This window comes from Saccostrea cucullata, unplaced genomic scaffold, assembly GCF_032062105.1.
Source record: "Saccostrea cucullata isolate Sc308-1 unplaced genomic scaffold, CSIRO_AGI_Scuc_v1 ctg374, whole genome shotgun sequence".
In the NCBI taxonomy this organism is placed as follows: Eukaryota; Metazoa; Mollusca; class Bivalvia; order Ostreida; family Ostreidae; genus Saccostrea; species Saccostrea cuccullata.
Window position 1 is genome coordinate 33,208 of NW_026923563.1, and position 22,284 is coordinate 55,491.

Genomic DNA, 22,284 nt, shown 5'->3' on the forward strand with positions numbered 1-22,284 from the left:
TTTACCAACACTCGTAGCGAACACCACACCACCTAGCGTTATAATGCCGCACTAAATTTTGACGGTTTGACAACTTCGATTAGTCTTCATTGAATATGCTTCATTGTTTGCGTGATTGAATAATTTATTTAAGAAACTGTTTAAGTTTAAAAGAAGGTAGAATGAATTTACAAGAATAAAGCAACATAGAAGTAAGGAAAAAATGAAGAAGGATAAAAGTCAAAGTGAAATGTAATAAAGACGAATATGAAAACAATAAAGTGACATATAATTACAATAATAACAAAGCATAAAGAAGTAGGCAGAATAAGAATAAAAGCAAGATACATAGACTTTTGGCGGTAATTCCCTTCCATAAATATATATCTTCTGCATAATAACGGCCATTGTAAACACACATCGAGTGTGCCTGGGAAAACATTCAAGGTGCAGAGAGATGATCGTCTGCCAAAGTTAGCGCGCGCAGTGCCGAGACGTTGCTGCTACTGTAGGGTAGTCTTCGAACTTTCTTGGATTATTTTCAACAAAAAGAGAATTTTCTCCTACATAGGTGAGTTTGCATTTAATATTCTTGAAGGATTTATTTTGATTATATATTGCTGAACGCATTTTTCTTTCATTTTCCTAAGCATACGTTCTACATCAACATCTTTGTCGTACTAAAAATTATGAGTGCATAAACTACTTTAACAACTTGTTCATATATAAACAATATGTATGTCTAAAATTCAAAATGGGCTCTTTAAATTTTTCTTAAATTACATGGAAAAAATTGAATTTGAAAATGCGAGCAGAAGGCATATAAAACAATCTATTTTTTCTCTGATCTCTTATCTTGATTCCAAATTATCCTCTGTTAATATTGTCAGCGGTATTCCGTCAGATGGCTACTGTCGAAATATACCAAAGATGGGGGTATAAATACTATATACTGTAGTATATCAATAGTTCTGAGGATATTTACCAGATCTTCACCCATCAAAACCATTAGCATCGTATTTATTTTTCCTCATCACCATCTTCAAATATATCTCTCGTATTTTTTTTTCATATCCAAATAACATTCATCAAGGCATATCAATTACGAAAACCAGAAAATAACCCTTAATATCTTTGGGGACATTATATATTACATCATCATACAAATGAGTTTTTTTGGATTCCTTCATATGAAATTTTCTAAATTATGTAATAACTACAGAGGTACACATTTCTTCTGCTGGGTGAATATATATACTCGCTGAGATCATAAATATGGTTATTGATTTTTATCTCGTTATTACATAAAAAACAGCAAAAGGAGAATCTGAGTCTATTTTAGATTACGTAACCATTTGCATATCACCGTTGTATGTTTTAGGTTACGTAACCACCTGCAAATCGTGTTTGTGGTCTTTATTCTTATTAAAATAAATTTACACCAAGTAGTTAAAATGTAATTATAAACACATAAATGCCAAGCCGATAAACTCATCATTTCTTTTCCTGATTCTTTCTACAAGGTAAATAAATGTTATCAGTTCTATATCTCTGTATTTCGTGTATGAGGTGGGCTGGATTCTTTGAATATGCACTTTTACTATTAATTACTTCATCAATGTACTGGTATGTCTCTCTCTCGTTTGTTAGATGTTCTTAGCGAGATTAACGTTTGGGTAGTTACAAATTGTCCTAGGATCTAATTTAGTGAGTAAGTTAGAGTGATTTCGGTTTTCGGTGAATAAACTACATCTAATATTAACTTGCTACGATAGGATTATATAGGAAGAGTTCTCAGCAACTGGTATTTACAGTTTGATGCTAGGTAGGATTTGTTAGACGTAATGTAGTGTTTTCTTTGTCTTGATTCTTTCCTACTTGTTTTTAATTGGTTTTGAGGGTCCATTACCTTTTTGCCTATTTTTCCCAGAAAGAGTTGCTTTTTGCGCTTGTTTAATTACATTGTCGCTTTATGTTATTAGTTTTGACAGTTCTTACGGTTAATATGCTGGTTTTGAAGATGTGAATTTGGTTAGGAAATTACTTTTCCGTAGACAGTATCCTCTTTCCAAATTTCTCGCCAAAGTATCAAGTTCTTTTCACTAACTTGCATTTTACAAGAGATTAATTTTAACTGTGTCTGATAATTTATAATTTATAGTGTAATAATCTACAACCATGTAACACTATCACTCTTGAGAAAATGATATCAAGAATAAGCATCTACGAGGGATGGTGCTCAGTGTATATACAACATACATGATTTAATAAATTGAAAATACTAAGGATTATAAAAGTTGTAATAACTCTTTAAAACCCCATTTTAACCTACCTTTTATGTTTGTTTTTTGATTGAAAACACGACTGTGATAAAACCGTATACACATCGAACAGATGTTACATGTACCAAACAGAAACACCATAACAATAGAAAGCACTTCCAATTAAGACATTGAAAGCGATGTTGTTGTTGATAGTTTTGTTTTGGTTTTCCAATTGGTTGTTTTATTATAGAATGCACTTTGCATTGTTGTATATTGTACTATAACTTTGAATAATTCTGTACTGCTAATTCTAAAATCATTATAATTGTATTCTCTGAATGAGTGGAACTGTGGGACTGAGGAACACTTGACCTGGGGTTTCACCCCCAGTTTAAACTCTTTGAGAGTTGATTGTATTATATGTTATATGTCATATTTGTCATTTTGTAAACTGATGGGCTGTATTGCCCAAAGTTATATCCTGAATAAACTTATTTATTTACTTAGTGTAAGCAAGTTCAAAGCTCGATAACAAAGGCACTACCAGATAGTTAATTCGAAAAGACCCTTCAACAATTCACACCTAGTGTTTCTTCCTCGTTTTTGCCTTGTACTATCACTGTGTTCCAGAAGCGTGCCAAGTATTAGGAACAGAGCAGAAAGCAATAAAACCCTCGCGAAAATTGCTTGCCTTATTGTTAGATGTATACGAACGCCGAGAGAATTTGCATGGAATGTATCTGGTTTAGCGTGAGATTTGCATAATTATCTTCGGAAGTGTTGTGTATATATATACCCTTGTATATTAGAAGCTTATGTTCGACCTGAATGCAGGTGTACCACAGACTGTATGATCTCGCTGAGTACTCACTTTGTGGTGCAATACTTACCGAACATTACTGGCAGTACTTACCAAAGTATTCTGTGTATGAAGGACATATACATGTTGCACTGTATGAAATTTCTGGCATCTGTCTCGTAAAATGTTTTTGTTTCGATCTTCTTTAAGATGTTAATAAAAAATCGTCTTCATTGTAATTGGTAACTAGTTTCTTTTGTTGTGTTGTCCCTGCTCTTTTTGATTCCATCGTTATATTTATCACTAGTGTTACAAATTTCTTCTGAAGAGACGGTACTACTGTACTATTTTGTTTAGTACCTGTACTTTTTCCACACATTCCAAAAAGTTTGAAGTTGTTGCCATGTTGCTCAATTAAGTGATATTCTGAATAATTCCTGTGTAAAGACGAAAAGTGACCCCCATCGAATAATGACCGGGGGTCATTTTTCAACGACAAAAAATGACCCCCTACCCGTAGAAAAAAAAATCATTTTTTGTAGAAAAAGTGTCCTAGGGGTCATTATTTTATATGTTAGTCCTATAAAAAATTGACCCCCATTGAAAAATGACCCCCTTTATAGTGAAAAGAGATTCTTTAATTGTCAAGTAAATAAAATTTCTTTTTGATATTCCTCCTTATAGTGTTTGCTTAAAGAATGATATTCCACTTGTTTTTAGAAATCAAACCATGCAACAATCAGGTTCCAATACTCTTTAATGGAAGAATTAATTTTTCCTTCATTTCAACGTTTAGCTTGTATAAATTTGGAAAATCCTATTTGACAATGAAAGAGGAGGAAATTTTTAAACCCCCCCCCCCCAATAACTTTAAATCAAAACAAAAAAAAATGAAAAGCAAAAATATCAATAAAACTCTATACCTTTCAAATATACTGAAAGAGGCTCTAGATAAAATATTGAAATGAAGTTAAGCCTTCACACAAGTTCTGTCATATCATAATTTACTTCGCCATGATTAAAGAATACTTTAAATGTTGGTGGGGGTATACTTGAAAGTATTGTGGCAAAGTAACAGTTGAAATTAGTAGAATAGTAGATTATTTTAAGCTTATTTTAAGTCCCTCCTTGTAGAAAAAAAAGGTAGGGTAGTTTTTTTTTGTTGTTGTTGCTTTTGTTGATAATCGACTTCCTCCTAAATAAGTAAGGGGGTGGGGTGGGAATGACGGCTAAAAATATGCAATGTAAAGCTAAGGGCTAGTGTAAAATACACATTCTAATGCAAAAACTATACATGTAGACATAACCTTTTGAATTAGCACACAGTATTCATTACATTTCTTAATTCTTGTTTTACTCCACCCTTTTACCCATTTCTGAGTATATTTTTCAGAGAATATGAAAATCAGAACAAACATTTTCATTTTTGTAACGTCTTCTTTATACTGTATCATAATATGAAAAGTTAATTGAAGACCATTTCTTTTTATGTCTCTGTAATCGAAGATTCGGGGGTATAGAGTTTTATCGTGTCCGTCTGTATGTCTGTCTGTCTATCTGGCGGTCTGTTTCTCCGCAAAAACTTTTCATTTATTGTAGCTATGTCTTTCATATTCAATATGTGTATATTTCTTATGACAAGACCTTACTTTGGGTACCACCAAATTTGACCTTTTGACCTTTACCTTGGGGTTTGTCCCATTTTACACAAAAATGCCAAATTTTTAATTTACTTTGGCTATAACTTTTAAACGGTAGATACTAGTTCTCTCATACTTCACAAATGTAATCCTTGTGACATTAAACCTTTCTTAAGAAACCATCAACTTTGACCCTTTGACCTCTGAGTTTGACCTACCTTTCAAACACTTATCCTTAGCCATTGATTTTGAACAAGTGGTGCAAGGGCTTTCCTATTTTGCAATTGTATTTCTTGTGAGAAGACCCTACTTTGGGTACCATTATATTTAAATTACAATTAAGAAAAGTTTAATCTTCGCTATGTTGCCATAAAGGGGCAAAGCTGTTTCATAAACACATCTTTTTATGTAAGAGGAGTTGCAGATAACAGATGGATACCCCAAAGCGTAGCAGACGGAGGGACGGACATCCCGATCACTACATACCCTCCCGCTCTTCAAGCTGAGGATATAATAATATATGATACTGCTGATTTTTTTTTCTGTCAGTACGATGATTTCCACCATCGAAATCTTTACTCCTTTAGATTCCGAATCATCGCCTTGGCCTTAAAATATAGCTATAATCGTATGTTATGAGATCAACATTTCAACAATTTATTCCAAATAGAAGTTGATTGATTCACCAGCTTGCACTTTTTGTTTAAGTGACATAGAAACAATTGACCACTTGTTTGTAGAATGTTTCAAAGTAAAAGATTTATGGTGTAGGATTGAAGAATGGGTTTTGGAAAAATTTGAGATACATTGTAATTTTCATAAAATAGCAATACTCTTTGGTAAATACGAGAACAAGAATATATGTAAATTACAAAACTTGATAATACTTACTGTAAAGCAATTTATTTTTGCTAGTAAATGTAAAAGTGTTCCAAAATTAAGTATCGATATCCTAATAAAGAGGATTATAGGAAGAATTTTTATGGAAAAGGTTTTGTTATTACAAAGTTGTAAATATATGGAATATGAAAGGCACTGGCAAAAAATCTGTGACGTACTTTGAAAAAAAAATCATCTACTCTTATGATGAAATGTAATTATATGCTAATTCTAAGGATTTACATTAGTTAGTTATAAATATGTGAATGCATTTTTGTACTACTGCTGACCCCCCCCCCCCTTTTTTTCTCTTAAAAAAAACTTTCACGGTTACGTGTAAACTTTGTACTGTTGTAAACAAAGGAAATTATCAAGAAAGTTATCGTGTATATGTATATGTGTTTATATGCTATGCTTATATATATATAGTTTGCTTTGTATACTTGAGAAAGCCAATAAAAAAAAATTATTCCAAATAAGCTCAGGTGAGCAATTTGGCCAACATGCTTTTTTATCTAATTTTTTTTTTGCCCCCTAAAAATTTCAGCTTAAATCCACAGTGAGTCATTTTTCTACGGGGGTCATTTTTCTTCACGTGGGTTCTGCAAATTTTTAGGGTTGTGACACTTTTTCTACGGGCAAAAGGGTCATTTTTCTACGTTGAATAATGACCGGGGGTCATTTTTCTCTGTCGAAAAATGACCCCCGGTCATTATTCGATGGGGGTCATTATTTGTCTTTACACCTGCAATGTTCCACATCTCCCATTGTGCTACTGTACATGTAGTTTCTCTCACTTTTGTCATACAACATGCTGATAATATTTATTGCAGATTTTGGTTACAAAAAATGTAACCTTCAAATTTTTTTGCCACGATTTCTCTGAATTTCTTCTGTTGTCTTATCATATTACTCAAGAAACTACTTTTTAATAGTATCTACCAACTTTTTCACTATTCCAAAAGCCTTTTACAAAGATGCCGTTTATTCTAGCTGCTTCTATACCTATATCAATGGCACATACGTGAATGGTATTTATTTTCACGGATTGGCAAATGTCTTTTTGAGTGATGTGTTTTGTTTATCCCTGCTTTGTCCATTGTTTCTTGGTTTGTATCGTTGGGAACTGCCATCTTTTCTTGAACTTATGTTGCACGACACAATGATAAGAAACTTGTCTTGGGAAAGTATCTGAGTAAAATTCGTTAAAAGGAGAGTTTAGAAGGTTTAATATTAAACAATATACATTTACATTTTTACTGCTTAAAAAAGTGTTTTCAGCATTGCTTTTTACATCCAAATTCCTTTCGCTTACTGCAATAGAAACAGATAACTCCACGTCAGTTTTTTTTTCACTTTATAAAAAATTAGATCGCTTTCAGTAAGTAAGCGTGATAAAGTGTTGCTGGCGGTGATGTTTCAATGATATGGATAATGGAGAGATGAAACTCAGTGTAACTTATTTTATGAAATTAAAAAGATTCGTACAACTTAATTTCTTGAGAGCAGATGGTATGGCAATACGATAAGATATAATAAATAACGGAATAACAAATTGCCTGAGATTAACATGAAACCAGACAGGTGCGCTCATATTGAATCAAGGGTTTCTGCAAATTAAATTACATTATGGCATAAAAAATGGGTATATCATTGCCTTACACTTTCAGTTTTGTATTTATTTTCAAAGTCTGCCAAGGGGAATATTCGTAAATTATTTGAAGCAAACAATGGCTGATCAGGGATGGAGTTGTAGTAGACAGAAACATTCAAAGACTCTAGTCTAGTTAACGCTACGTAATTTTAAGTTCAGTGATTCATGCAATGCATAAGTCCAAGTTATAACGCTAAAAATAGCAAAGGTCCAAGTTATAACGCTTTAGCACAAGTTATAACGCTTTGGCATAAGTCTAGCGAATAACGCTATGCTGAAGTTCATGCAATACTTAAAGCTATATGTGAGTATAGTGATTAACGCTATGCATAAGTCTAGTGATTAACGCTATGCATAAGTCCAGTGATTAACGCTATGCATAAGTCCAGTGATGAACGCTTTGCATAAGTCTAGTGATTTAGGCTATGTATGAGTCTAGTGATGAACGCTATGCATAAGTCTAGTCATTAATGCTATGTGTAAGTCTAGTGATTAGCGCTATGCTTAAGTCTAGTGATTAACGCTATGCATAAGTCTAGTGATTAACGCTGTGTATCAGTCTAGTGATGAACGCTATGCATAAGTCCAGTGATTAACGCTATGCAAAAGTGTAGTGATTATCGCTATGCATAAGTATAGTGTTTAATGAGTCTAGTGGTAAACAATTTGCATAAGTCCATTGATTAAGGCTAAGCATACGTCCAGTGATTAAGGCTATGCAATCTTTCAATGATTAATACCATGAAATCGTCCGTTGATCATGACGGAATTCAATTGTCCATTGAATATGCTATATGCGTATGTCAACTGATTGCAGTTACAGTCGATGGGAGATTGCAGACTTCATCTTGGGTATTCCTACATTTAATCTGACCTTCTTTATCTCTACCATTGTTGTATCAATATTTGACCTTGCTGTATTCCATGTCTAGAGGTCAAACATTTACTTCCGCCTCCTCATTCACTGTCCTGTCACGAGGGAGTAACTAATGGATATGATTCATCTCCGTCCAACACTTTATTCTCCAGTTACAGAATTTTTATGTTGATCACTTTTAGATGTAACAGCTTCATAGGGAAGGTTATTCTTCATTTTCTTCATTGTGTTTCTTTTCACATTAAAAGGTCAGTTTCAAAGACTTTGAGTAATACCGGTATATCTCTGGTCGCTATGACAATTGGATGCATCAAGTTTCATACTAATAATTACAAAAATGGCTACAGTATCAGGTTACATTTTTGTTCTTTTGTTACTCGAATTTGCATCGTCTGTAGCCAAATAATTTTTTAAAGCTTATCAGCATACTTCGATATTTCCTTTGTGCTTTGCGTCTTTTTCAAAAATCAAATATTCTATTTTTTTCTCCTGACAAATATTTTCCTTTGACCAGAGATACATACATGTATATACACATGGAATAAAAAAGGAATTTAAGATACGCGTTTTTTATTGACTTTTAAGACTTGCCAGATTTTTTCATAAATTTTGCAATTTTTTTCAGACATTTTAGAATTTTACCATGAAGCAAACAAGAAATGAATTAAAACATCGCTATGCATATATCATATGATATCAACAGCTATTAGTCATTTGAATTCAGTACGCCTTTAAGATGTTTGCGCTTAAGCTCAACCTTCGGAAAGACGATTCGCAAATTATTCATCCGTCATGTGTCTTTTGCAAATGGTCCAAGTGAAAGAATCAATAGGGTTAACTAATTGCTTTGCACTTAATTTTGGCGATGTGTTTAGATTCTATATAACACGCCAGTGCTACCATATGTTTGTTCCATTTTCTTCCACGAGTATCGTAATAGCCTGACAATGAATTCATTAGCCCCACTAGAACAAACGATAAATATGTTTTCATTAGAAAAACTTTCAAGTTTTTGTTTCTTCTGGTAAATTGACTTCATTATTATGCCCCTCATTTGGAGCAAATTGACTTTTTGAAATGTCAAGGATGTTTCAGTAACTTTATAATTTGGAAACACGTCAACGAAAATGCAGATCTATGTAATACGTCTTAGATTTTGACATTTTACCAACCCCAATATTTTGTTTTTATATGGTGTAACAATATTGATAGATGCTAAAATATCAAGTTGAAAGATAAACTTAGGAATTTGACTGTTTTTTTTTCTTTCAAATTCTTTTTTTATTTTACATTGCAAATAATTGTTGGGTATTCAATCTTAAGATTAAACAAGATGTGTTTGTGAAACGCTGATGCCACCGTATGGAAGCTTATGGCAAGGGCTGAAGTTTTTCAAATATAAGTTCAACTCCGAGGTCAATGTCAAAAGGTTAAAATTGTTGGTATCAAAAGCAAATATTTGTCACAAGGAATACACCTGTGAAATATGAAAGCCCTAGTACTAACGATTCAAAAGTTTTGGCCAACTAAAGTATTTTTAAGTGGCTCAAACTCCAAGGCTAAGGGCAAAATTGTTGTTATCCAAAGGAAAGTCTTGTCACATAGTGAAGTATCAATACCTTAGTGCCAACGGTTCAAAAGTTTTATGATTAATAAAGATTAAAGTGTTTGAAGTGTGGGCCAAACTCTAAAGTCAATGGCAAAAGGTAAGATATTTTATACCCAATGAAAGGTCTTATCACAGTGAAATGTGTAGTATGAAATCCCTAACACCAACTTATCAAAAGTTATAATTATATGACCATAGTTAAAGATTGGAATTTTTGGTAAAAGTGGGTCAAACTCCAAGATCAAGGTACTGTGGTCAAATTTTGTGGTACCAATTGAAAAGCCTTGTCACAGGGAATACACCTGTGAATATGAAAGTCATAGCTCCAACCACTCAAAAGTTATGGACAAAGTGTTTGCTAACAAACAGATAAAAAGACGAGCAGATACACATATGGACGAACAGGGCAAACACTATATACCACCGAATCTTCGATTATGGGAACATAAAAAAATTATTTTAAAAAAGTGCACATGCATCTTTCTTGAAATCGTGTTAAACAAAACCTTAAGTATTCACGATTGAAACATCGTTCTCTCATTTTTTTCAGCAAAAAGTAAGGAAAGTATACTACCTTAAAGCTGAGTCTAAATCTGACTCCTTAGCATTGGAAGCTTAAAGCCTTAAACTTAATTATAATTATTGTTTTTTGTAGAGAGAAAGATAGGAAGTTAATATCTGAAATAGGTATTTCCCAAGTATTCCTATTGTTTTCAAGTTATGAGTGATATATTATGAAATATATTTTCTGTCTTCTTTTCAAATTTCGTATCATACATGTTGATGCTGGTGATAATATAGCACCTTCAGTGAAAACTTGCAACATTTTATGCAGAAATTAGGCAGTTCTTTTTCTAGTCATGCAGTGGTTGTATTAGAGGTTAGCGTCATACGCAAAACCTAGCTAGAAATCGGCAAAGCATCTTGTGGTTAACCAGGCTAGGGTGTACAACAGACACTTCAATTTCTTTCATTGTTAATATATCGGGTAAATAAAGATAATATTCATCGAATGTTTTAGTCCAAAAAATATTTTCTTGTTCAATATCATTAAAGTGTCTTTTAGTTGTTTATTGTTTCGTTTTTATTTTATTTTTTTTTCGGCGAAAACATTCACAGCAGCGATTAAGATTTAACAATACATCCCCTATTAACATTGTTTTCACCCAACAATTTGCCTCGTTATATTGTGCAATGGATCGGAAAGAAATGTTTTTCCTATCTTTCGAAATATCAATTTTCGTAAAAAACAAGTGAATGATTCAACAGAAAAAATGCTAGTTTGTTGTGCAAATGCGCAATGGTGTTTGGAATAAATCCAGTGCGATTCAACACAGTGTAACTGTGATTAGTGCATGTTAATTATATTTGGCGGGGGTTGTATTCACCTTGGGATTTGTTCCTTCAGTGGAATTTTCGGAAATTTCGTGGAAAGTAACATATTTCCTCCTTTAAACGGTAATGTTAAAAAATCTTTGATCGGGTAGAAAAAGTAAAGAAACTGATTTTTTATGCCCCTGTAATTGAAGATTCGGGAATATATAGTTTTTGCCTTGTCTGTCTATTTGTTTATCTGTTTGTCCGCAAAAACTTTAACCTTGCTCATAACTTTCGAGTGGGTGAGGCTATGGCTTTCATATTTCACAGATGAATCCCTTATGACAGGAACCTTTATTTTGGTACTACCTCTTGATCTTGGAGTTCGACCCACTTTTACAAAAATTGTCCACTTTTTAACCTTGGTCATAGCTTCTGAACAGTTGGTACTGGGGCTTTCATACTTCACATGTGTATTCATTGTGACGATGTGACAAGACCTTTCAAGGAATATAGATATTTTTATCTTTTGAACTTGACTTTACAGTTTTACCCACTTTTAAAAATTTTAACCTTAACCATAACTTTTGAACAGTTAGTTCTAGGGCTTCCATATTTCATATTTGAAAGGTATTCCTTGTGACAAAAACTTCCTAGATAGTAAAGTTTGACCTTTTTATCTCTGCCTTTGGACTTTTGCATTTCAATTGTATTTGAGAAACTTCAATCCTCGCCATAGGCTGCCATATGAGGGCATCAGTGTTTCACAAACACATCTTGTTTCACTCACAAATCAACTTTATGAGGTTTACAGTTGGAAATATTTATTCTGCATTTAAATCATAACTACATGCACATAATTAATTAAGTGTATATGCTTCAAGAAACCAATTAGTGATTCTAAATTCAAAATGGAACGGACATTAAGAGCTTTTGGAGTATTTATGAATATAAATAGCCGCTAAAGATAATTTAAAAAGATATTTTAGACCATCTCGTATTTCTCTTCTCTCTAAATTATTCAGGCCAGTGTCTGTAAGTGTACAGTAGTGAGACACCAGCTGTGGCATTTTCATTCAATGGCCATCGTTGTATTTCATATATCAATTAACTAACTTCATTCTTAAATATTTTTAAACTTAAATTTGTTAAAATTGGGTATGATCGATGATTTTGTTTACTTTTGCGCCCTTCAAGTAGTACACGTGTATATTATTGGGGAGGGAGGGGGCAATTTTTGTGTATTAATTTAACCTCTTAAAAGAGGAGAAGGGAATTACTGAAACGGTTCGAAAAATAACCTTATTTTTAAAATAATCAAGGTAAGGGATTTAACATAATCTCCCTTTAAAACTTTGTTAATGGCAAAATTCATCACGGTGAGGACCCATAAATTATAATGATAAAATTTGAAATCATATAGCATCATAATTACATGATAATTAACACAGTAATGAAATATGATGTTTAAATTAGAGTGTTACACGATATTAAACTACATTCTCTTCTCATGCTTATGTAAATCACTAGATCTACTGTTTTAAACCATGCATATGATAACCCCCCCCCCAAAAAAAAATATCAAATTCTCAAAACGACTCAGTTTAACAAACAAGAGTTCTAGAATCGATAAAACACACAACCGCCCCTCATCGCTTTAAATTCATTTTGAATCTTTGTAACTGAGCAGAAATTCCTATCATTTTAGAGAGATGCTCAAGAATGTCTCAAGGACTCTCTTGCTTGCTTTTTAAATCAGAACTGACATTGTATACGAGTCTATTATCGGTGAAATGTTCGCAGTGTGTGTGTCAATCTTGTTATGATTTCCAGTTGTTTCAAATACCCATTGCTTTCTGTTTTCTTTTCGGAGATAGCTTTTCTCAAAACAGCTATTTAACACGAATCTTATTCCCAAACATGCTCCGAACCGATAGTTGTAATTTCAACAAAAACAGTTGATTTTCAACACCACGTAACGTATAGAAAATTGATGGTTCAATATTCCAAACTGTAAACTTCACAAATTTAATTTTATAAGTGAAACAAGATGTATTTTTTCTGCTCGTATGGCAGCTTATAGCGAGGGTTGAAGTTTCTCAATATTGCAAATGCAATACAAAAGTCCAAAGGTTGAGATCAAAAGGTCAAAAATTGTTAGCATATCCATAGGATGTTCTTGTCAAAAGGAATACCGTGAAATGTGAAATATGAAAGCCCTAGAGCTAACTGTTCATTTGCATCCCTTACATAATAATATGTCTAACTAAAGGGGGCTTGGTGAAAAAATATACTTTTGATTAGATAAAATATTAACTATATAATGAAATAATTTAACATTGCACAGAGGCAATTTATCTTTATGCTCCCGTAATCGAAGCTTCAGGGTATATATTATACAGTTATATAATCTGTCTGTCTAGCTGTTTGTCAGTTTACCTGTTTATCCGCGAAAAACTAAGTAAACGTTGTTCATAAATTTTGATTGATTGGACTTATGGCTCTCATGTGACATATGTTTATTTCTTGTGAAACATATGGAGATACCGAACAGTATTCAAGATCAAAAATCCATAAAACAATACAAAATAGGAGCAGAGCAAACACGGAACCTCAAAACGTTAGAGGTGGGATCAGGTGCTATGGAGGAATGAGCATCCCCTGCCGACCGGTCACACCCGCCGTGTGCTCCTTGTCATGAACGGGAAATAACGGAAAAAAATCCGTCGTCATTTCAATGTATAAATAATGGAATAACGTCAGTCAGCATTTGACTCAATGATAAATAAAATGTATATGCTGACAAGGCCATTTTATCGACCATAGAACTTACAATATGACGACTTTAAACGAGACTGCTGATATTCTTGTTTCATCAACTTTTTTGTCAATAATTTACCTCGTTTTAGTAGTTGTTTATACGTAGATCATGCTCGTATGTAGGTGATGAAGGTATATTGCTGCATAAGTAAAGTAAGTTGACGATTGTTAAAGTCATCACATTTATCATAGAGCTTGGTTGTTAGATTACCACGAACGTCTTTTGCAAGTAAAATATCCAAATATGTGACGAGACCTTTCTTTGGGTTCCAACATATTTGAACTCTTTACCTTGGAATTTGGTCCAATTTTACAAGAATTTACCTGAATTTAACCTTGCCCGTAACTTGATTTAAACAGTTGGTCCTACAACATTATGCTTCATGTAATATATTCATTATGACAAGACTTTTCCAGGGATCTTTGAGTCTGACCCACTTTTTAAAAAAAATTAACCTTGGACATACTTTTAAACAGTTAGTACTAGGGCTTTCAGATGTATCCCATATGACAAGGCCTTCCTTTGGATACCAACAATATTGACCTTTTTGGCCTTTACATGTAACCTGGAATTTAACCTACTTTTGAAAAACTTTAACATGGATAATAAATTTTGAAAAGCTAGTGCTAGGGTTTTTTTTTTTAAATATGTCACGTTTATTTCTTATGACGCGACCTTTCCATTGGTACCTTTTATTTGACCCTTTGGTCTTGACCTTGGAGTTTGATCCACATTTAAATAATTTCAACTTGGCCACAACGTTTAATGATGAATGCTTGGACTTTCATATTTCACAAGCATAGCCATGAGTCCTTTCTTTGGGAAACAACAATTTTCATCCTTTGATCTTGGAGTTTGACTTGCATTTCAGAACATTCAATCTTCGCCAAAAATCTGTAACATGTATATTACTGCAGGTTAAAATTATTTATAATTTCTAATCAGGGGCAAAATTATTTATAATTTCTAAAAATTATTTATAATTTTTATTCAGGGGCAGAGTACTCTTACTGCATGAAAAAATAACACAAAATCAGAACTCTTGAGTTTGTAGAGAGGGTTCAGAATTTAACAATGAAGTTTCTTTAAAACCAGCACTTAAACCAATATCATGAAGTGTTAACGTTAAGATCTGAGGCATGTTGATTTTGTTTGGCAAAATATATCATTGACCTACGTTTGAAATGAAGTTCGCTGTATTTTCACAACTGTAAGATATATCTCCCAGTTGGTAAACATTAGATGTCGGGGCCAAGGGATTTGGTAAATCCACTCCAAACATAAATAAACGTATCAATCCGGCTGTACGTCACTAACATGAAAATCTCGCTTTATTTCAATCATCAGCCCAAAAATCTAATTATTCGGTTTTTATCGATGAATAATTTGCGTATTCTGCTAAAATATTTCAGCGTTCAAAAATGCAAGCATTAATTGTGTATTTAATTGTTCATAAATTGATGACGTTAACTTTGCATATTTTGTTAGATTTACATATTTTTTTCGTCTGCGTTGATTGATTATGAATTTTTCGATTTCATTATCTATTATCGCGTGGAAACGAAAGCGTTAGAGACAGACAGACGGACGGACAGCCTGAAATTAATATCCCTCACTTTCAGAAGGGGACAAAAATGTACATGTATAAAACTCTGAGTTTTGGGGTACGGGGCTGAACGAGAGATTGTGTTTAAATTCTAATAGCATTTAACATTTGTTTGAAACATTCTGCTGTTATTTTAACTACTATGAAATGGCTAGTAATTTCAAACTTCAGTCGAATCAGGTTGAAAAAAGTCAACTATCAATTCAAAAAAGAAACAAAATGTGTTTGAGAAACAATGATACTGTCTTTCACTAATTAACAATTTTCAATTGCCAATGAATTAGTCGTGTACTCATTGGCAATTGAAAATTGTTAATTAGTGAAAGACAATACCCATAAATCACAGCTCATGGCCAATTCTAAAGTTTTTCTAATTGTGGTCAAACTCTTTGGTCAATCAAAAAGTTATTTTTTTTTCCCTAAAGTAGGTCATACTCCAAGATCAAGTTCATGCATGGGGCCAAAGATATTGTACAGCAGAATGTCTTGTCAAAAGGAATACATGAAAAGTCTAGCACCAACGTTCAAAGGTTTTAGGCAAAAGGTTAATGTTTTAGAAATTTATGACAAAGATCAAGATCGAAGTACAAATATGTGGTTACTTAAAGGAATGTCTTTTCAAACGAAATATACATATGATATTTATGAAAAGCTCTAGCAAACTGTTCAAACATTAAAGCCAAGGTTTTAGCATTTCAAACGCGCGCGCCAAGGCTGAGGTCTATAGGTCAAAATATTATTACCAATTGGGAAAGTCTGGGCACACGAAATACACGTGTAAAATATAAAAGCCCTATCAGCAACATTTCGAAAATTATGATCAAGGTTTAAGTTTGTTAAAAATATACAAAAGAATATATATATATCTCCAAAATCAAAGTCAAATATTAGGTTTGCAAAGAAAGGTCCTCTCACAAGAAATACACCTGTCACATATGGAATCCCTATCACACACCGTTCAAAAGTTTATGGTTAGGTTAGTTCTTGTGCACAAACAGACAGACAGACAGACAGGTGGACGGATTAAAAACTATATGTTCTCGAATCTTCAATTACGAGGCAAAAAAATATGGAAATGATCAACGGTCTGTATGCGTGATTCCTGGTTCTCTAGAGGTACCATGCTACAGCATCCTGGTTCTCTAGAGGTACCATGCTACAGCATGCAGATGCTGGCACACAAGGAGCACAGGGTGCACTGACCCGAGCACATATCGACAATCACATAAACCTGTAATGTCTTGATAGCAATGCTAACTTAAAGATATAACAATTGTACAATCGATGAACCCAACCATACGTCTATGGATAAAGTTGCATCCATTTTTCTCCAAATTCGAGGCGAAGGAAGGGTTAAATTGAAGTGTACAAAGCAAAAGAAAACAATCATCATATTGTTGTTTACTAATTATTGAATTAGAAATCCATATATTAATGAACAACAATATCTTAAGCCTATACTAATTAAAATGGTGTATGTCTTGCAACAAACACAACTCAATTCTGAGTGATTAAAAATGCTCTAAAGCACTGAAGTTTTACAAGGGATACATTTTTACGAGAAATAATGCAAAGAAAAGAATGAAATTGTAAGATTGACTAATGTAGATGTCCAGAGAAGATATGTATATACAAATTGTAGATCTGTCATTTAATATACATTCATTTTTTTAAGAAACTCTTTGAAATACTAGTGTCTAATTAAGATCTATTGTAGATATACTATTGGTAGTATTTTGTTGAGAATGTTGAAAGACACTGTTGCTAAATTTCAATTTACAAACAATTATATATATTTATTTCAAATATTATTATAAATGAAAGCATTCTATGGTTTAAAATTAACGAAAGTAAAAAAGAAAAGAAAAGAAAAAGACAGATTGGAAAGTGAATGATAAAGAGCGTAAACGTTTTAACAAAGTAGCTAAAGCATGAATGCATTTTCCCCCGTTTGTTGATAGTTTTTCAGTTTTGTTTGGAGAAATTTTTTATTGGAAAGTATAGGGTGGTGGTATCAGGTGCATTGTTGTTGACATCAAACGGTTGCCAAACAAAATACAGGAAGGTTAAAGTTTGTGTATGTTTTCTCTTAAGGTGTATCAAAATTGGCAAAGAGGTTACAGAGACTATCCATTAGCTATGGTACATTCACCTTTTTCAAACAGATGCTAAATACCTCTTTATTTCATTGGTAAGTTTTTGGAATTTATGTCCAATCCCTTTGACATATTGTCAATAAAATACATACCTCTCTGCTATAAGTAATATATATAATAAACCTAAAAGTTTAATTCCTGGGGTCTTGTCGTGCACCTATGTATGAAGGCATTTTTTTCATATCAGGCTATATTCGTTTTTGAAAGTGTTTGTGGTATCAGGTGCATTTTTTTTTTACTTACCTGAAAAAAATACAAGGAAGGTTAAACGTTTTAAAAAAGAAAATTAAAATGAGCAACATCTCCTTTGAAGTTAAGACCTTAATTGCAAGATACATTCACCTATTTAAACAGGTGCTAAATATACTATTTCACTTGGTAAGTTTTTTTTATTACAATCCTTGACTATCACTAAAATATGTTTATCAAAAGAAATATATAATAATAAAGGTGAAAGTTTCAATGTTATTTAAGCTCTTGTTGCCTCTGTATGTCCCGCATTTTTTTCATATTAACAAATCTCAACAAACCATGAGATGGACAACCTACCACTAATCTGTATAATTATTCTGATATCTAAAAAAAAATCCATCAAGACCTTGTTTTCTCTTTGTATGGAGTTTGAACAAAGAGATTGTCGTATGTAAATATATACGATTAAGATAATTATAATACATTTACAATTACTTACTAAATAGAACTTGTATATCACAAAAGATACCATATGTTTGTCTTTATACGTTGTCCCAAAACAAGGTTATCATTTTTTGTTTAAGGGTTCAAACAAGTCGTATATTGCTCCTTTTTTTTTACCTCCAGTTACCGAAGCGTTTGATGACAAACGCAGTGCATGAACAAGTCGTAGCTATTTAGCATAATATACTTCTTTCTTGTCCAAGATAAGCTGTGACACAGGCAGAACTATGATGTTGGACCGATGCTTGCATATTAGCCAGTCAAATATCCACTGTAAAGATTGGATATTTACCCCTTCCTCACATTTATTTTACTGGATTTCATATTTTTATATATTACATGTATAATGAAATATTCATAAAGATCTATAATAATAACCAATACGTTCTAACACTCTTTCAGGTAATGGGGACAAGAATACATGATCCTTTGTTCCATTATGAGACCCATTTTCCAGAGCGACTTTCCCGCCTACATTTGACCCCCGACCTTGGGCCCCAATCTCCACAGAGGCGAAATCGTCGTACAAGGTCATCTCGGCAGGATGTGCGGTATAAAACACAACCAGTGACCTTTGATGAGATTCAAGAAGTGGACGAAGAAAATGTTCACGAGGAAAAACCGTCAGAAGAAATAAAATCAATGCAGGCTTTCTCAAGGTCCATGGATGGTCTCTTACCAAAAGTTGGTACGAAAGCTGAGAAGAAAGTGCCCACAAAAGTCGAATCACGTCTCCAGGAAACTGCAGAGAACGGACAAAATAAAGAAAACGTTGACAAACCTGTAGCCGGCAAGCCAACGAACAGTAACAATTCTGGTTTGCCGCCAACAGGACTGTCACGTGACCCAAGACGGCAAAGGATGACGGCAAAAGCAAAACGCCGACAGATGATGGCGGAAGCCAGGGAAGGGGAATAAATATCGTGATGTTCAGAATTTTTTTCTATACTATTTCTTATTTTCATACGTTGTAAAAAAAAATGGTATATTTTGTGATATCGACTTATTTCATTGGCACGTGCTTTGATGGAGATGAAAATATACCTGGAAGAGTTGATGAATTCCGTGTTTTTAATGGCCGTAATTTGTTACTTTATAGTTGTGCCAGTGTTATTGCCATTTCATTGATGTAAATGGGGAAAAAACAATTTCGTCGATGGATATTTATTTGTTTGGTACTCAGCCTTGAAATGTCTTACATGTGTTCTAGGCATTTGTCCTACATGCATGAATTATATATTCTTACGAATCATGAATTTATATACATTGTAATTAAGATACATGCAGAGCTGACGACATCACAATGCATAATTTGTCGTTTTAAATAAAAAAAATTAAGCTATGCTTTTCCATGTCTTTCTGATCTATATAATGTTCATCAAAAAACATGCACCCCCCCCTAAACAGATAATTATTTAGAAAAAAGGGGGTCACCCGTAGTACACTCGATTATTAAGTAAGAACTTGTCGATATCATTAAGAGCTAAAAAAGAAAACTAAAAGTACAGAATTTTCATTTTTTAATTCAGTTCAATTTTAAAAATTGCCTTCATAAAAAGTAAACTATGGTTAAGATGGTCAACACATTCATGAAGTCTTTAAACAAATTGGTCTGAAGACTTCCAGGTGAGAGATATACCTTCACATGGCATTGACAAGATAATGACTGACGGTATCAAATAATTGAAATTCCCCTCCACTTATGACTTATCAGAACCTCTTAAAAACAAAAGCCATGTGATGTTCGTTTTGACAGAGACCATACAAAACGCTTCTTGGGATTTTTCCAATCGACTAGCTGCGAGTGCATTACTGAGCTCTCTAGAACTTTGCGCGTCCAATGCACGTGTGGTTAATTAAAAGAGACTTGGAATCGTAGCTATGGGTTTCTAGCACCAATAATGGGTTCACACACAATACAGCTTAACAATTTAGATGGTTCAAGTTTACCAGAAAAAAATGTTTTGTTCTTTGATTAATGCTTTCAAGTATGAAAGCAAACATGGGAAGCAAAATAAACAGAAACATGTGACAACTAGTTATCTAATCATTTAAGACTTTCAAAGACATTTCTTTTGAAAGGAAGTCTTTTTATAGTCTTAAATATTATTCTGTGAGCAAATCTTAACCAATAAATCTTATATCCTTCCCTTCCAGTAACAAAGTGTATGCCTCAAATAACCACTTTTCTGATATAGTTTCATTTTGCTGTAAATTTTAATTTAATACTGTTCTTTTATTTTATTTTTATAATGCTATAAAACATTAAGTTTACAGTATTACATGTATATAGTGTAAAGGTGCTCAATAATCAGACTCTCATTCCATTTATTAATTTAAATATAAAATAAAACATATAAGTAAATTTCATTGAACTGTCTATATAAAAACAATCAGCATTCTAACAAAACCTTGATATTCCAATATATATTTTATACTGCAGCAATTGCAACAATCACAAATCTTCTTCGTGCGCCTATGACGTAACTGCGCTTCCAATTCAAAGACGGCAACAGTGGGTGGCAGAATTGATAGAATCAAAGTGAAAGTAAATAGGATGCATATTTTTGAATATTGGTGAAGATGAGCAGTCGATATCAATATACATGATATATTGCTGATGGAACACCGCGCCCTTGTGTTCTACAATTCCTACACAGGCATGCAGTCAAATATGCATGTGTCATAATAATAACATCTGTTAATCAGTACATTCGCCAGAAATAATAAGAGTGACATTGAATATGCAGATATGCGGCATGTTGATAAATATCAATATGAACATCAGTTCTGCATGTCCAAACAAAGAGATTTGTAGTTGACAAAACATCAGAATGTTGGAGTCGATTCGAATGCTTGGGAAATAGTACATCGAGTGGCGTAACTAGGACATATACATACCAAGCTTATCAGTCATTAAGGTCTTTGGTTAAAAAATACTGTCAAGTTATTTTGATGCACGAAAGCACTAGCGATGATAGTTCAAAGATTATCACAATGTTCAATAAATTGCTAAAAACTTTGCAAAGTGGATCAAACTAAGAAGTGAAGGTCAAAAAAGTAAGTACTCAAGGAAAGGTCTTGATTCAAGGAATTGACAGGTAAAAGTAAAGAGCCTTAGGTTTCATTAATCAAAAGTTATTGGCAAGGTTAAAGTTTATGTGGACTGGCAAACAGACGAGGGATATATACATACAGATAGTCTGATGGACAAACAAGAGAAAAAACTATGTATCCGAATCTTCGATTACTATAGGGCATTATCAAGTGGCAAAAATCTGTATAGATTAAGGTACTTTGATCCTCAGTATCAAAATCGGACATTGACTAATTAAAAATGCTCACAAAAGTGTCTATGAATTCTCAAAGTAGTTTTACCCACAATAATTCTTTAAACTTCATCTTAGTTAATCATATCATATACAGGGAAAATTAGTAAATCTCCAATGAGAATAAAAACATCTATTATGCACTTCTAGTTCAAATTTGATAAACAAACACATTTTAGAAATAAACATCATATAGGAATCCAGGCTTTTGAAGATACGGCACAATTTTCAAACATATATAAGGTACTTTACCTTTTTCTATGAACATAGTACATTTTACATTGCATACTGTATAAGTATTTCCCCCTATCGTTGGAAAACACCATATTAAATCACTTCTAATTTCATTTTATGTTAATAACATTGGTATCTATGGTTAGATTAAAACGAACCTCAATTTCTTTAAATATGTAATTTTAAAATACTTATATGGAGGTAAAAATTTCAGCTTTTTGTAAGACCTTTCTAGGAACATCAAAGAACCTTGAAGAGCATTCGGAGGTATTAAATGAAAATCGTTGTATGGAAAGATTTAATTTTCAAGCTTCCATCATTTTGAGACTCTTTGAATAAAATTATAAAACAAGCTAATTCAGAGAATTCGTGTCCCCCGCTTAGGGAAGAATTCGGCTCCCCCTGACTGAATTTGTAGAATTAT

At 33.0% G+C, this 22,284-nt stretch overlaps 1 protein-coding gene across 2 annotated transcripts; it reads left to right on the plus strand.

The window, feature by feature from the left end:
- Window positions 1-373: 373 nt before the first annotated feature.
- On the plus strand, window positions 374-19,641 carry LOC134264352 (uncharacterized). Of its 2 annotated transcripts, none has more exons than XM_062746649.1 (2): window positions 374-550; window positions 18,700-19,641. In XM_062746649.1, the coding sequence occupies exon 2, from the start codon at window positions 18,703-18,705 to the stop codon at window positions 19,213-19,215; it is 513 nt and encodes a 170-aa protein (XP_062602633.1). In that variant the 5' UTR covers window positions 374-550; window positions 18,700-18,702; the 3' UTR covers window positions 19,216-19,641. The 2 variants fall into 2 exon arrangements, with proteins under 2 accessions (XP_062602633.1, XP_062602634.1); XM_062746650.1 differs by lacking the exon at window positions 374-550 and adding an exon at window positions 11,045-11,159.
- Window positions 19,642-22,284: the final 2,643 nt, after the last annotated feature.